The sequence below is a fragment of the Rhinatrema bivittatum genome, chromosome 7 (assembly GCF_901001135.1).
Source record: "Rhinatrema bivittatum chromosome 7, aRhiBiv1.1, whole genome shotgun sequence".
NCBI lineage: Eukaryota > Metazoa > Chordata > Amphibia > Gymnophiona > Rhinatrematidae > Rhinatrema > Rhinatrema bivittatum.
Genome location: NC_042621.1, coordinates 154125459 through 154143323, shown reverse-complemented (window position 1 = coordinate 154143323; position 17865 = coordinate 154125459). Strand labels below are relative to the sequence as shown.

At 43.6% G+C, this 17865-nt stretch overlaps 1 protein-coding gene across 6 annotated transcripts in view; it reads right to left on the bottom strand.

Moving 5' to 3' along the window:
• Positions 1-17865, bottom strand: part of OGDHL (oxoglutarate dehydrogenase like) — a 327706-nt gene that overhangs the window by 160119 nt on the left and 149722 nt on the right. For all 6 annotated transcript variants that reach the window (XM_029609443.1, XM_029609440.1, XM_029609442.1 and 3 more), the window contains 4 exons: positions 16396-16575; positions 14143-14271; positions 13847-14026; positions 8152-8304 (listed from right to left, as the gene is read on the bottom strand). In XM_029609443.1, coding sequence (XP_029465303.1) covers positions 8152-8304; positions 13847-14026; positions 14143-14271; positions 16396-16575 — 642 coding nt within the window. The remainder of the gene's footprint in view (positions 1-8151; positions 8305-13846; positions 14027-14142; positions 14272-16395; positions 16576-17865) is intronic.

Below are 17865 nucleotides of genomic sequence, written 5' to 3'. Positions count from 1 at the left end.
TCTGGTAGAAAATGGATGGTTTTGAAAGTTAAGGGAAGGCTTGGAGGAAGAGCCAGGTCTTAAGTTTTTTTCGAAATGTTAGAGGGCAAGGTTCTAGCCTGAGGTTTGTGGGCATGTTATTCCAAATGGCCGGACCCGCTGTAGAGAATGCTCGTTTTTGGTGGTTGATAGACGCGTGGATTTCTTTGGGGGGACTTGCAGGGTGCCTTTATACGCTTCTCTGATGGGTCTTGAGGATAAGTATAATTTGAGTGGGATCTGGAGGTCTAGTTGTTGCTGATTATGAATGGTTTTGTGAATTGTGGTAAGGGCCTTGTGCAAAATTCTGTATTTTATTGGCAGCCAATGAAGGTTCCGGAGTATGGGAGTGATGTGTGCTCCTCGGTTGGTGTTGGTTAGGATTCTAGCCGCTGCATTTTGGAGCATCTGTAATGGTTTGATGGAGGAAATGGGGAGCCCAAGGAGGAGAGTATTGCAATAGTCTGTTTTAGAGAAGAGCGTGGTTTGGAGCACAGTCCTGAAATCCTGGAAATGAAGGAGGGGTCTGAGTCTTTTCATAACCTGTAGTTTATAAAAACAATCCTTGGTAGTGTTGTTGATGGATTTCTTTAGATTCAAATGGTTATCAAGGATTACTCCTAGGTCCCTTACTTGTGTGATCTGGGTGTTGGGAGATGTCGGATGGGTTAGGGCTGTGTGGTCAGAGGAGATGAGAAGGAGTTCTGTCTTGGTCGCATTGAGAACCAGGTTCAAACTGGTGAGAAGGCGGTTAATAGATTGGAGGCAGTTTTCCCAGTAGGTGAGAGTTTTAGGGAGGGATTCTGTTATGGGGATCAGAATCTGCACGTTATCTGCATAGAGGTAGTGTATTAATTTTAGGTTTGTTAGCAACTGACAGAGGGGCAGGAGGTATATATTGAAGAGGGTAGGGGACAGGGAAGAGCCTTGGGGTACGCCTAATGTTGATTTGACGTCTGGAGATTCTTTATTATTGATTTTTACTTTGAAGCTTCTGTTGCTGAGGAAAGAATTGAACCATGTGTGGACAGATCCTGATAATACGATTTCTGAAAGGCGATTTAGTAGGATGGCGTGGTTCATGGTGTCAAAGACGGCCGAGATGTCTAGAAGGACTAGGATGAAAGAGAGCCCTTTGTCAAGGCCCATGAGGATGTGGTCTGAGAGGGAGATAAGGAGGGTTTCCGTGCTTAATGATTTACGAAAGCCGTATTGGGATGGGTAGAGGATTTGGGGTTCTTCCAGATAATCTGAGAGTTGTGTATTTACCAATTTCTCCATGATTTTAGCAAGAAAAGGGAGGTTAGAGATGGGGCAGAAATTGGAGGGTTCTCTTGTGTCCAAGTTGGGTTTCTTCAGAAGGGGTTTGAGAGAAGCAGTTTTTAGTCTGTCAGGGTAGATTCCTTGGGAAAGTGAGCAGTTTATGATGTTGGTCAAAGGTCTAGAGATAGAGTTCGGGATGAGAAGCAGAAGTTTAGTCGGAATGTGGTCTGATGGGTGGTTAGATGGTTTCAGCCTCCTGAGCATGGATTCGATCTCCAGGGGGGTTGTGGGTTCGAAGGAGTCGAGGTTGGCTCCAGAGTGAGGTGGGGTATTGGAGTTAAGGAAGGGGGGGGGTTTGAGTTCGTGGGGAGGCGCGCTAGTGTGTCAACAATTTGTTTCTGAAAGAAGAGTGCTAGTTCATTTGCTTTGGATTGAGCCTGGTCGTCTGGTATGGCGGGGGTAGAGGATTTTGTGAGTTGGGAGACATAGGAGAACAGTGCCCTGGCATCAAATTGAAGATCGTGAATTCTGCTGGCATAGAAGTCTCTTTTTGTCCGTAATATGGAGTTCTTGTAGAGATGGAGGGTGTGTTTGTAGTCGGACAAAGTCGTGGAGTTGGGGGTCTTGCGCCACTCGCTTTCCTTGTGTCTGAGATGTTGTTTCATCTGCTTAAGTTCTGGGGAGAACCAGGGTTGTTTCTTTTTTTGAGTTGAGTTGATTATTTTCATCGTTTTAGGGCATAATTTATTTGCTATTGACTCTGTGATATTGTGCCAGGAAAGAAGGGCTGTGTTGGGGTTGTTGGTATCCAGGTTAGGGAGTTCTTTGGAAAGGTGTTCATTGAGTGTGTCTGATGTACAAATTTTCCTGAAGTGGATGGTGGAGTGGGGCTAAGGAGGCTTAGGGTTTCCTTGAGTCGTGAGGGTGGTTGAAATCATTGAGTGGTCTGACCAGGGAAAATACAGTTTGTCTCTAGGTTTTGATGAAAATATTTCAGTTTTTGTGTTGTTGCTTGGATAACTTGCTGGGCACCATTGAGAACAGATACACTAGTGATGGATGTGTCATCTTATACATTACACAACACAACACCATTCACATAGACATTTGAGCAGTAAGGATATGCTGTCTGAAACAAAATAGGAAATGTCAACATTTCCTATTCCATTTCATTTTTGAAAGAAATGAATAAAATGTCACTCATTTTTCATTTTGCGCTGCCATATTACAAAACCGAGTTTAAAAACAGGCTGCAGGCTTTCTCCCACCCCCAACCACCATAGGCTTCCACCCCAACCTCCTGGACCTCTCTCTCAACCTATCCACAGTATAAACAGGGCAGGAACGATTCTCAGTTGCTCCTTCCCTGCGGCTGCAGTTTTTCAAAATGATTCCAGCTGACTTGAGGCCAACACCATTTTGTTGTACAGCAGAATCTGCCTCGCAACGCAATAAGCCATCATCTGATCAGCCAGCGCCATTTTGGAAAATTGCAGCAGTGGGGATGAACCAAGTGAGAATTGCTCCCTCCCCATTTAAGCCATGGATGGAATAAGAGGGAGTTTGGGAGAGGGGAGACTAGGTAATTAATTTTTGCAGGTTGGGTAGAAAGGGCTCTTAGACACACTTTACTTTTTGGGCTGATTTTTTTTAGTTTTATTTTGTTTTGAATAAATGAAACAAAAAGAAAAGAAAAGAAAATGAAACACGAAACAAAATGAAAATGTTTCTCGTGCACACTCCTACTAAGCAGTCATCTCTTAAGCCAGGCTAAGCTCTACTCTGAGTATATAATGTGATGTGTATTTGTGTATTATGTGTTTGGAGTTCTGAGGATGGCTTAATGCCAAAACATTAATGTGGGGTAAACGTTTTGTACTGTACCATAAACAGCTGAAGTGCGGAGAGGATTTATATTTCTACAAGTTCTGAAGCCTCTTGCTACGGATTTGTTTAACAAGTGACAGCTAGAGAGGCTTGTTAGTTTAGAAGCATGGAGGCCTTTTGCTCAGCATTATAAAATGAGAAATGTCATCTCAAGCAGTCAGAACCACTCAGCTACCTTTTGTGCTCCTTTCATTCAAACTATCTAATTTTACATCCCTGGGATACACACTGCAAAGCATGCGTATTCCTTAAAAATGCAGGCAGGAAAAAAAATAAGACGAGTCGGAAGCATGGACAAGAGTCCTTTAGGCGGGTAATTTTCAAAATCATTTCTGCTGGCCATACTGCAATGTTTACAACACCAGTAATAGTCTCAGCACTTTATCACCCCTCAGCAGATGTAAAGGTTGGCAGGTGTCAGGTTACATTGGTCCGTGGTAAGTATTCTATGGTGGCTGATGCTTGTGAGCAGTCTATGGTTGCTGGAGGCTGCAGTGAGGGGTAGTTGGGTTGAAATAGCACCTATGATCTGGTTCTTTTGCCTGCAGCCTGGCTACAGAGCTCTAGTTATTTATTTATTTATTTATTTATTTAAAATCTTATATTCCACAGCTTCCAAGCAATCAACTCTAACACAGGACCACAGATCTGTAGTGGCAAAACACACAAAAAAAACGCTTTTATTTTGATCCATTGGGTAGTTTCTTTTACTGAACCTCTATGATTATATCAAAACTGTAATTTACCCACAGAAATGGGCTTTTACAAAATTGCCCGTCTGATAGGCAGGTAAAAATGTGTATATAGTGCCTCTATGCATGCACTTTTTACAAGCAGTGGCCCCGATGTAACAAGTAAAAAATGTGCACTGAACTTGAAAGGAAAACTGGTACTTACCTGCTAATTTTCATTCCTGGAATATCACAGATCAGTCCAGACTTCTGGGTTTTACCTCCCTTCCAGCAGATGGAGACAGAGAAAGTTTTGCCAACACTGCCACATAACCTAGTGTGCCACCTGCAGTCCCCTCAGTATTGAGCTGTACCCAAGCCAAGATACCAATGAACATAACTACCAACAACATAATCTAAACCCCCTGAACGAGCTGTAGGAAGCGGAAGGTTATAATACAAAAACTTTTCCAACATTAATAACATGAGAAAACTAAATGAAACCTGTGCAATTCTTCAGCCCACTTACAATAATAGATCGAGCGGACTCTCCAACTCTCCCCACACCAACTGGGCGGGACTCTGGACTGATCTGTGATATTCCAGGAATGAAAATTAGGCAAGTAAGAACCAATTTTCCTTTCTTGTTCATACCAAGATCAGTCCAGACTCTTATGTCCCCAAGCATCCCTAAACAGGGTGGGACTGCGAAAGTTCTGTTTGAAGAACACTTTCACCAAAGCCCATGGCCTCCGGAGCCTGGACATCCAAACACTAATACCTGGAGAAAGTGTGCAACGACTTCCAAGCAGCCGCCCTACAAATTTCTTGTGGCGATACCTGTTGACATTCGGCCTAAGACGCCGCTTGTGACTGAGTAGAGTGAGTCCTTAAACTCTCAGAAATGGGACGACCTTGACAGATGTATGTCAAACCTATTGCATCCTTCAACCACTGTGAAGCCTAATGTTCCTTTTTTGCACCACTCCATAACACAAAAAGATGATCCGACACCCAGAAACTATTAACGATCGTAAGATATCACAACAACACTCGCAGTACATCTAAGAGCCTCAGCTCTCTTATCTGAGGTGCTGCTGCATCCAAGTTTGAGAAGGCCAGAATCTCTACCAATGGTCTCATGTGGAATGACGACACCACCTTTGGAAGGAAGGAAGGAATCACATGCAACGAGATTCTGGAATCCGTAATCCTCAAAAAAGGGTCCCTACATGACAAAGCCAGAAGTTCCAAAATCCTTCAAGCAGAACAAATTGCCACCAGAAAAACAACCGTTAAGGTGAGATCTTTCATAGTTGCCCTTCTAAGAGGCTCAAACGGAGCTGTATACATCCCCTTAAGGACCAAGTTAATACTCCAGGAGGGACACACCTTCCACAACAGAGGACGCAAATGCTTCGCCACCCCAAGAGAAAATGCACCACATCAGGATGTGCAGCTAAGGCCTCTCCCTGCACCTTGCCTTGAAGACAACTGGATAACTTTAGCTGGATACCTTTAAACCTAACCAGATATATTTTGAGTATAGCTGAGTACCTTTAAAAAAAAAAAAGCCTTCTACTTCTTCAAGACCAATTCCCAGTCCCCTACATCCATCAAAACCCCATGGACTAGAACCCGACCCCCTTCCCAACTCCCCTAAATAGCATAATCTAAAGAAAAGAAAAACTCAGTCGCAGAGACTCAACGTCAATCCCTCTCCCTCCACAAGATTACATACAAATTCATCAAGCCCCCTGCTGCATCTCCTCCTCCCCTCCCCACCTACCCGCAACTTCAACTCCACCTCCCCCAATCTCACGGAAAGTGCAGTACTGTCTTACCTGCTCCCAGCTGGGGTTTGTGAGGGACCAGAAGGGCTGGGAGGGTAGAGTGGGGCTTGGTGTATTTGAATATAATATTGTGGAGGGACTGGGGGGGGGGGGGGAGGGGGGTGGTGCAGCCTCGGGTTGCTGTGAACCTAATCATTTTTATTTTGGTGGTTAGGAGGGGGGATCAGGTGCTAACGCACAGAACCTTTATGCCTTTTTTTGAGGGGGTTTTTAAGGGTTCAGAGGATCACACCTGAATACTCAGAAGATATACTAAACCATCTATATTCTGAATATAGCTGGGTTAAGTACACCCAGATAACTTTACAATTGCTCTGAGGAAGTCTTAAGAGGGCCTCGGTGGGAACTTTCCTTCCCCCCCCCCATACCTTTGTTGTGAAAGTTACGCCTCCCAGGCCACCCCCGGACCGCTCAGCCATGCCCCCTCCCCTGCCTGCCCATTCAGAAAAGCCCTGGGACACACACATGTCCCGGGGCTTTATGCGCGCCGCCGGGCCTTTTGAAAATAGGCCCAGTGCGCATAACCTCCTGGATTTACGTACATAGGGCTTTTAAAATCTGCCCCAAGCTGTGTTTTCTGTGCATAACTGCAGACCACAGGGTTGCCACACCATGATCTCTAGGTTCAGTCCCATAGGCTAACACCTCTTTACATTGGGGGGTGGGTCATAGCTAATGCTTTAATTAACATGGGATTTGCATGCAAAACTTTGTGTGCAAATTATAGGTACTCCTTGTTATGTCAGGAGTAAAGTCGTATATGCAAAAGTATGCATACAACAGAACAGAGTGCTAACGTGTGCACATCTGAGCGTACCTTACGACATCAAGGGGCAGCAGGAAGAGGTGCTACTGGTGGGGGTTGGGAAGTGGTTCACACTTACACCCATGCTTTTGAATTTTAAAAAGCATGCACTTCTTTTTCCCAAAAATCTACCTGCAAAAATTAGCAGGTGGAAACGCCTTTGGGAAGTTTTTTCTGGGAAATTTTTAAAGGGATGGTACATATTCACTTTCCCTTCGAAAACCGGCGAGCAGTTCAAAAATTACCTCCTAGATCATCAATGTCAAATTAGTGCATTCAGCTATACTAGAAACGTTTGTACCCGTAGGACTGTTGGTGAGCAAGTGTACTTTGGCCAAAATGGCCAAAGTTTAATACTCCTGATATGAGGCAATGAGTAATTTTCAAAAGGCTTTACACGCGTAAAAGTAGCATATATCGTAGCAATTTCAAAAGGCATTTACGCACTATGGGGTAGATTTTTAGAAAATATGCGTGCGTGTCCATGTGCGCGCACTAACGGCGCGCGCGATTTTATAACATGTGCACGCCAGTACGCGCATGTTACAAAATCAAGAGCGGCACGCGCAAGGGGGGTACATTTTTGCTATATTCACGCGGTGATGCATTGAGACCTCCCACAGTTCCCTCCCAGTCCGCTCCTAAATTGGAGCGGACTGGGAGGGAACTTTCCTACCCCCTACCCTACCCTCCCTTCCCCTCTCCTCCCCACCCTCTAAAAACCCATTTTAAATCTTTTTAGCTTTTTTTTTATTACAAGTTACTTCAGGGCCCGACCTGAAGTAACTTCGTGCGCCGGCAGCTGGCCAGCACGCGAGGCTCCGGGACAGCGAACAATGGTGCTGTCCTGGCCCGCCCCACCCCCCGCCACGTCCCTCCCCTCCCCTTCCAAAACACGCCCTCCGGCCCGCCCCTTCAGCGCGTCCCAGCATTTACACGCACAGGGCTTTAAAAATCTGCTCTTTAAAGTGCACTTATGCGCATAAAACCTATTGATAATTCAATGGCATATATCGTAGCAATTTTCAAAAGCCCACTTATGTTTGTAAGTTGCAATTACACACATACAACACAGTTTTAAAAGTTTACATGCTTTTGAAAAGTACTCCCAATGATTTTTGTCAATTATTGTCCTCATGTGCTAATCCTCCAAAAGCTTCAGAATTAGGTTAAATTGAAATCAAGGGGCTTGAATGCTGCTAGTTTAGGATCTGTCCTAGATTTTTATGGGCCATACTGGATTGATATACTCAAGTGTGCTGTCCTTTTATTTCAAATAATTTTTCTTTCTTGATGAGTATGGGGTATATGTGTTGTTCTGTATTATTACAGTGAAGAGTTTTTGTTAATTTATTTTTTAACTGTGGAGGGTTGCAATCTGCAGTGTGCTATATTTACACAGCATCCCGTATGCACATTATGAATATTTTGTTGCAATGTCTATTTTACCAACAGAAATATTATTTTAAGTCACTCAATTTACTGCATATTTAAAAGAAGTCCCTGAATACCCATGCATAATTAGCAGATACGGTAACAGTTTTTACAGTCAGATACAATCTTTTATGACCTTTGGTTATATAAGAAAAGGCATGATGCCAGTAATCTAGAAATGTGGTCTGTGTACTGACTCATCTCTTCCTCTGCGCATTACCTCAAATTCCTGCAGGGTAACAGTCCCCTCTGCGATCAGCTTATCAGCGTACTTCTTTAGCACTGGCACCTGCTTCCGAATCTGCTTGTACATTAGCGGCTGGGTGAACATAGGTTCATCCATTTCATTGTGGCCACTCCGGCGGTAGCAGACCTGCAAGCACACATGAACCTCCATGATTCACAAATATCAGCAAAGGAAAACATAGCACAAAAGAGATTTGTAGATTTCAACTAAATTAAATCTCCACTGCCTCACTAGCAGCTACCCCAGACTGCAAATCCAAAGCGGAGGATACAGCCAGCAAATACCAGGTGGCAATTTCACCAGACTGATGCCATACTGAGGCAAAGTGTAAAAGAAAGCAAAAAGGTGAAGTCTGAGCAGAAAGAGTTTACTTACTCCATATCGCATGTGTAAACCCCACCCATGTCCTCAATATGAAGGGGGACTCTGGGTGTAGATTTGTCCCCAAGCAGGGATTCGCTGCTATAGGCCCTTGGGGTTTCCACTCTTGGACTTGAATAAACAGTCCACACACACCGACTTGCCTCTCTACTGCAAGATCTCCTAATGGATCATTCCTACCCCTTCGAGGACGCCCCTGGTACCTGAAATCCAATGGCTCCTGCTACTCCTAGCCTTCTGAGTACTGTGTGGGTACACAAATCTCTTCTCATGGAGACGTACAACCTTTTTTGGCAGTAGGCCATGCTGACTGGAAGAATAAGAATGCATCTCTTTTCTCCCTTGAATAAATCTTAGCAGGCAACTGTAGGGTTTCCAGATCCCTTCTGGCAACCAGCAGGATTTCCTCTCACTCCAGCCTAGAGTTCTTTCCTCCCTGCAAATCCCCAAGGGCAAGAACCATCATCCACACTTAGGAAACTCTCAGTCATTTTCAGTTTAAGACCTTAGGGCTTGGAAAGGAAAGCTTCAGACTTGCTTTGCCCTACTTAGAATAAGGGAAAAAGCCTGCAAACCAGTGGCATCTCTACACAAACGTATTTGGGGGACAGGAGGCAAGCCTAAGTGACATTTCCATGCATCATGCCACCCCCACAGCACGATCCTCTGCTTTTAAATTGTCTATAAAAGACACATTAAGAAAAAGTCCCAAGGAGCATCTGTGTAATTAAAAATCCCCAGCCAGTTTCAACTACCCAATGGGGCTACCATTACAATTATTTAATAGCATCATTCAACCAGCTCTTCTATCTTGATATAAAAGTGAAATCTGAAGTCTAGGCAGGAAGGGACAGAATTTCAATACAAATCCTGCATCTCCAGTTCTGCTAACGCACACACTACTCATCAGGCATAGAAATTTCCCCCAAAATGGATCTAAGACATATTCGCCTTACAACTCACCATGCAAAGAAAATATATATTCAAATTCTAGTGTCACCTCAGGACCAGCAACTTTCCAATGCCAGACCCTTTTTTTTTTTTTTTTTTGCAAGAATTTGTTACTTCATGCACTTGGAACCTATGCAGCAAACCTGCCTCACAATAATAGCCACTCACTGCCAGAATGCAAAAAGCATCAAGCCCTGCGGCATCGTTACACTGCTATAGATCCCTAAACAGACACAACGCACTGGCAGAAACCCTCACACCTTGGGCACAAGCACAGATCACAGACCAGCCCCCACGAGCATATCTGTGTGAGAGAGCATGTCTGTGTGTGCTTGTGAGAGGATGTCTGCCTATGAGAGCATTTCTGTGTGTGTGTCTATGAGAGCATATCTGTGTGAGAGAGCATGTCTGTGTGTGCTTGTGAGAGGATGTCTGCCTATGAGAGCATTTCTGTATGTGTGTGTCTGTGAGAGCATGTCTGTGTATGAGAGAGCATGTCTATATATGTGTGTCTGTGGGAGCATGTCTCTGTGTGTTATGAGCCTTCCTGTGTCTGTGTGTATGTGTTACAGCATGTCTATGTATGTATCTACAAGAGCATGTCTGTGTCTGTGACAGCATGTCAATGTGTGCCTGTATGGATGTGTCTGTGACAACATGTCTTTGCATCTGTGAGAGCATCTCTGTGCATGTGTGTGTGCATATCTGTATCTGTATGAGAGTGCATATGTGTCTGAGAGTATGTTCTATGGTTGCGCATGTGTGTTTGTATGAGAGAGAGGAGAAAGACTGAGCAACAACCCGTCTCCTCTCCCCTGCTAATTCACAGATATCTCAGGGCATCTAGAAATGAAAAGACCCCAGGTATGGAAAGCAGGGGATTTTTTTAAAATCCTTTTTAAGTATTGGGTGGTGTTTTTGTCTGCTGTTTTGAAATATTTTATTGGTCGTTAGAAAATGTATAAGTTTTAAATTATTGGATGTTAATTTTTTTGACAGCTGTTTTGAAATATTCATGTTATTAGTATGGTTTTATTTCTATTGATGATTTATATTTCTTGATTTTGTTTGATGTTTATGAGGAATTGTAATGCTTCTGTTTTTCTATTGTTGCGCTGCATACATAGTCTGGCTTATAGTTTACAATTCAGATTTTGTCTGCACGTTGATAGTACTACATTATGGCCATTTTATTCTGCATATGGAGAGGATCTGTTTGTATTTTGCATGTGTGACCAAGTTGGTATTCTGTTAGTGTGTAGGCTCAGTGTAGGGATCTATAGTAGAGATGTGAATCGTGTGATCGATCGTCTTAACGATCGATTTCGGCTGGGAGGGGGAGGGAATCGGATCGTCGCAGTTTGGGTTTTTTAAATATCGTGTAAATCGTGTAAATCGAAAACCGGCACACTAAAACATCCCTAAAACCCACCCGACCCTTTAAAATAAATCCCCCACCCTCCCGAACCCCCCCAAAATGCCTTAAATTACCTGGGGTCCAGAGGAAGGGTCCCGGTGTGATCTTTAACTCTCGAACCTCCGTGCGTTGTAGAAATGGCGCCGGCGCTACCTTTGACCTGTCATATGACAGGGCAAAGGTAGCGCCAGCGCCATTTTGTTTTTTTGTCCCCCGACGGCAGGAGCATTGGAGATCGCTCCCGGACTCCCGCTGGACCCCCAGGGACTTTTGGCCAGCTTGGGGGGGCCTCCTGACCCCCACAAGACTTGCCAAAAGTCCAGCGGGGGTCCGGAACGACCTCCTGCAGTCGAATCGTGATGCCGTATGGCAAATGGCGCCGGCCATACGCCGTATGGCCGGTGCCATTTTCCGTACGGAAAAACGATTCGCGTGCAGGAGGTCAAAGGTAGCGCCGGCGCCATTTCTACAACGCACGGAGGTCCAAGAGTAAAAGATCACACCGGGACCCTTCCTCTGGACCCCAGGTAATTTAAGGCATATTGGGGGGGTTCGGGAGGGTGGGGGATTTATTTTAAAGGGTCAGGGTGGGTTTTAGGGTTGTTTTAGTGTGCCGGTTTTCCCGCCCTCCCCCTTCCCCCGATTTACGATTTTTTGACGATAAATCGGGGGAATTGTTATTGTATCGCGGCTCTAACGATTTTTGACGATTTAAAATTTATCGGACGATATTTTAAATCGTCAAAAAACGATTCACATCCTTAATCTATAGCAGCTTGGCTTTTTCTGTTTTCCTAATAGCAGGTGTATTGGCGTTTAAGAGCCTAGTATAATAATTGCAGTGTTGCCTTTTTATAAGTAGGGTTATTACTGTTTGAGTGTTGGCAGTTATTGCAGTTTTGATATGGGAGATGTACTATACTGAAATTGTAATTCATTTTATTTGTAGCCTTTTGAGGGCCAAGCTCATATACAATACACATTTCAATAGACCTAATACTAATTCCAAGGGTTTTTTTTTACTTTTTTGCAGGGCTTTACAGCACTGCATGTAAATATAATATACTTGTTGTAAGTGACTGTACTTTTGAGGTTCTTGCTAATGTAAAATCTTTACCATAATGCATAACTTTTACTATTTATTTATTTGAATTGTGTGTGGGGAGGATGTGATAGGAGGGAGTGGCAAGCTGTAAGTTTTGCCTAGGGTGCCTAATACCCTTGCACCAGCCCTGATCCCCTCACCTGTTCCCATTCCTTACCTGTTATTTCTTCTCTGGCCTCCAGCCCATTCTTCTGTCTCTTACCCCTTACCCAAATTCCTATTCCCTTCTTTCATCACCTCACCAGCTCCATCTCCACACTCTCTCACAACCTTTCACAGACCCATCCCTTTCCTCTTACTTCTCCATACACCCCTTTTCTTTCCACAGCCTCACATCCTCTCTTCCAGATCATTCATATCACCACCTCTCAACCCTACTCTACCCTTCAGCCTCTTTTTCTTACCCTATCTCACTCATACCCCCAACCCATCTAATACAACTCCACTCATACGCACCCAACTGTCAAGACCTAACTGTCCCCTCTAAATCCATGTTCTGCTCCCAACTAAGTCCTCACCCAATCTCAATTTCTCCCTGCCCCAATCCCTGAGCCCCCAATCTTCCCCACTTTCCTTACTCCTGTCTCCCATTTTTCACCTGCTCTTCTCCCAGTTCCTGAACTCCCATTCTTCTCTTGATCTCCCTTCCAGCCCCCAAGTCTCTGCTCTTCTAGACTAACACCCAGTCCCCATTCTTCCTCTGCTCTCTCCAATCCCTGGTCTTCCCTCTTCCCTGAATACCTGACTCTCCCAGACTCCCACCCAATCCTCTCCCAAGTCCTTGTTCTTCTCCTGTTTCCCCTATCATCCAACCAATTTCTATTTCACTCAGCCCTGATGGCCTAGTGCCAGTAAACTGGTCCTACTGCTGCTTCTGCTGCTAGTGCGGGCGCCTCTTCCCTCCTCTCTCCTGCTTGGGACTATTTGGTTGAAAGCATAATTGATAAAACCATGGGGCTCTTGTATGTACAAGCCCCACATTGTTCAGACATTAATTGCTTGAACCACATAGGCCTTGTGTGATGTTTGCACCATTAAAATTGCCTCAATTAAGTTGTTTCTGTAGATTGTACAGTAAGAGGTGAATTTTAAAAGTCCTACAGGTGCCAAAGCCAAGAGGCATGCACAGAAGTCAGGCTGGCGTGCGCTGCATGGATTTTAAAAATGCCTGCATACGTGCAGACCTCCCGGCTACGCGCACAAATAAGAAGGTGAAAGAAGGGAGTGGGCATGGTCTGGGACACAGGCATTCTGTGACGTTTAACATGAATTGTGTGCGCCCTTACACTCACAATTGTGCACCGGGGATCCCCCGCTGCATAACTTTACTACTGCTATGGATGGCATACAAGTAATAAAATAAAAGCAATAGGCTAGTCAGCGGAGTTGACGCAGAGGTAGGCTGGGCAAACTGGTGGACTCATTGGTAAAACTGGGAATGTCCTTCACATGAACATGTTTCAAAATCTGCTTTCCAGCGCGCATCAAACCCAGCAGATTTGTAAGGAAGATATGCAAATTACATTTGCTCGAGTAATCACTTAAATTTACAGCACACACGTGCACAATCATACAACCACAACTGTGCGCATGATTTTACATTTCTGCATGTGCGTGATTGCGCAAACATTCACACGAGTATGGGCTCCCGCTTGCTCGTTTTAAAATTACTGTCCCTGTTGGGCTCTTTTATACAATGGTACTCTTTCACTTTGGTATCTCCATAGCAAACATTCCTAATTTTTCCAGTCTTGTTGCTAAAAAGTGCAGAAACCCAGGGTGTTGGATTTGACTTTATCTAGTAGCATACTTACCAAATCTATCACCACATCTTTATGAAAGGTATTTCTCCATTCTGCAGCCACATTACATACATACATCACTGCTTCAGGGTCATCCGAATTGACATGGAAAATGGGTGCATTGACCACACGAGCAACGTCAGTAGGGTATGGAGAGGAACGAGCCATTCGAGGATCTGTGGTGAAGCCGATCTGCAAACCACATACAGCAATTAACATTTTACAGGGCACCAATAATTTGTTCTTTCCATAAATATTTCTGGGTGAACCTTCATCAAAGTGCTTTAGGGACTTAGCTGTCTCTGTACCTGGTTATTGACTACAACATGGATAGTGCCATTGGTTGTATAGGATGGGAGGTCACTGAGGTGAAAAGTCTCATAGACAACACCCTGTCCAGCAAATGCAGCATCTCCATGAAGAAGGATAGACATGACCTAGCACAATATGAAATAAAATTAAATCAGCAACAGGCAACAACAACAACAAAAAACCCAGCAATCTTGTACAATGCTGAGTAACACAGTTTAGTTTATAATGTCTAACAGGCTGAGTCAGTATTCTAAGAGCATACTTCACTTCTTTACTTATATCTCTATGAGTGAGTCTACCTAAAAGTAACCCATGTTTGAAGTTCTGTACAAACAGTAATGGCTGTTCAACTTTCATTTTATTTCTTCCTCTTAGCTTATTCACCCTAAAAAATCAATGCAGAACTCAGCAAGAATAAAATCACATGGAAATTTACCTCAGATGCTCTGCATGCATAAATAGTCATGTTTTCATATGAATTAGTAAGTCAATTTATTCATATTTGGTAAAACAGCAACCATGCCAGGTAAAGACACAACTGACCCCATTGATGTAGGGACAACTTCAGCCGACATTCCAGCAAAACATGTTTTTTTGAGGGAATGTGGATCGTGCGTGACTGTTCTGGTACTTCATTACCAAAACCAGTGCATTTTCTATAATAAAATCAATTAACTAATCATATTGCCCAACACCAGCAATATATTTGTTAAATTTTATATTTTAGCTAGTTTCCAGAGACTAACATGAATCTTTTAGAATGCTGGCAGCTTAACATTAAAGGTCTGTGACTGTAGAGCTGACAAGACAGACAAATCTGCAGGAAAACATCCGACTGGCAGCACACTGACAGGAAAGAGCTGATTAGTAAGGCCCTGGTTAAATCACAATTTTGTAGAAGCTGCAGATCCTGCAATATTAGGCTTCTATTGCAATTTAAGTCGGCCCTTTATTCTTGTTACTATTTTCACCATCTCCTGGTTCATGTTTGATAAACTGCAACAAATCTCTCTTATCAAAGGATAATTACTTTCCATTCCCATTGTTTCTTCCAACCTTTTCATTTATCCAGTTCTTAATGCTGACTTCATGACATGCTAATCACTTCCTTATCACTTTTTCTTATGTTGTTATGTTCCTCTGAGGACTATGTGTTCGTAACAGGATCAAGTGAAGCAGAAACGTTGAGACAGAGCAGGGCCAGACCGCAAACTCCGTGACATCTGAGTTTGATTCTTGAGCCTGGCTTCTGCTCCTCCGGCTGACCTAGGACAGCTGTGGAGGCAACAATCACAGATCCAGGTGTAGGGGGGGGAGGGGGAGAAGTCCCAGTCATTACTCAACAGTGACATATTCCTGCCAGACCCAGCTTAAAAAATGTGCACTGGGCTTGGAAGGGAATCATCCATGCCCTGGCCAAAGACTGGCACTGCAATGGCTGTGCAAGACATAAAGGGGCCGATTTTAATTCCTACGCACGCAGGGTACATTTGTGCGCACTACACCCGATTTTATAACATGTGCACCTTGCGCGCACCGAGCCCGAGGGGAGCCCCAATGGCTTTCCCCGTTCCCTCCAAGGCTGCTCGGAGGGAACTTTTTTTTGGGCCCCCCCCCACCTTCCTCTCCCTTCCCCTATCTAACCCACCCCCCAGCCCTAACTATATCTTCCCCCCTACCTTTGTTTTAAAAGTTACGCGAGCTGGCTGGTTCCCAGCGCGCTAGGCCCCGACACAGGTCGCTGTGTCGGGGCACTTGGCCACGCCCCAGACCGTGGCCCCGCCCACGACCCCACCCCCGGACCGCCCATTTTTGCAAGCCCTGGGACATATGCGCGTCCCGGGGCTTTCGTGCGCCGCCGAGCCTATGCAAAATAGGCTCGGCGCGCAGGGGTTTTTTTTAAGGGATACGCGCGTAACCCTTTTAAAATCCTACCCAAAGGGGACACAATGGAGATAAACCCCTGAGTAATTGAGAACACAGCAAGAAGAAACTATAGTGACAAGAATAAAAACTGTGAAAGTAGACAAGAATTCCTGTTGTTCACACGTACTGTATCTTAACAGCAAAGGATCATTCCAAGGTTGCCAGCCACTTCCACAACCATTTTTGGCATCTAAATTACTACTCCAGTTGGAAATGGCATGTGCATAAATATAGTTCTCTGTTTTGCCGATCATTTCTCTGTTATGCAACTCAAAACTTAACCATTCTACTGTCAGTGACAGGTCTGGTTTGAATGATGTCACCTTTTTACCCTTGGTGTCGCCTCGATAAAACTGCTCTGCTTTAGTCTTTCCTTGTACCACGGGGTTCACTGCCTCCAGGTGAGACGGATTGGCAACCAGCGACAGCGTCAGCTTCTTGTTTGTTACTTGATTGATTCTCTCATGATACATTCCGAGATGATATTTGACATCACCCGATCCCTGAAATACAAAGGCAAGGACTTAAAATGCAAAAGGCAATGGACCACTGTCAATCAAAAAAGTAAACTAGACTGAAATATCTACATTAAAAAAAAAAAAGATACATTCTAGATATTAAGGAGAGTTTTGAAACTCCATCCTTGGGGTGAATTTTCAAAATGTTATGAGCGTAAAAATGAGCATATATGCAGGTAAGTAGCAATCAGTATTTTATAAAAGTAAAAGAATACCGGCATATTTTCACATTCATGTGTACATATACGTGCATAAAAAAAAGGGGGCAATCTAGGGCCATTCTGAGGCAGGGCACATCCATTTCGCACTTTACTCGCATATTTTTGCACCTGCTAATTATCTGGCGTAAGCAATATTACACGTGTTATTGTGTGGTACTGACTGGGTGGGAGGTGTGGGCCACCCGGGGAGAATTCACGCTAAAGAACCAGGAAGATCTCGATGACCTGGAGAAGGACAGGGCAAACTGATAGACTAATTGGGAAACTGGTTAATTTCATTTATGTACGCATGTTTTAAAATTGGCTGACTTGTATAAATAAATTGGAACTTACATGAGTAAGTCCTGCTTTACTTTCACATGTAAAATATGTGCACATATATTTTTAAAACAGGTGGGAAAAGTATGCAAGTTCAATGCATTGCATGTATTCGCACATAAGCATACATACATGTGTATGTCACGGGGCAGAGATAAGCATATTTTATTACATGTGCATATACCATATGCACGGATTATAAAATACTTCTGTAGATCTGCTCACAGCCATGTTCACGCATATATGCTGCCACGCACATTTGTCTGAAAATTATCCTCTTAGTTTCCAGCCTTTCACACAGAAGGGTTTTCAACAATACCCATTATATTCCCAAAGTGAAATAAATTCTAGGTTACTAAAAAAAAAAAACACAACAAAAGGAAACTATGGAAAATAAACATGGCTTTTCAAACAAGCCTTCCCAGACCCAGTCTAAAAACAATTCTCTCCGATATTCAAATTCCAAGCAACAATTTTCTTTTATAACTATCCTGATAATTTTCCCCTACACTTTATAAACATCCAGAATCTTCATTATTTATGATTTCTTCCTTATTGTTAAAAACTGCATTTTTGAACTGAACAATTCATTGTAAATCATTCACTTCCATCTTTGGAAACCTTACCATTCTACAGGTTAATACAACATGTTAAAGTTCCTATCTTTTCTTCTTCTTACTCCTAGTTGTACGTATCCTTGTTTATTGTAACTGTATTTATAATATGTATTTATAAT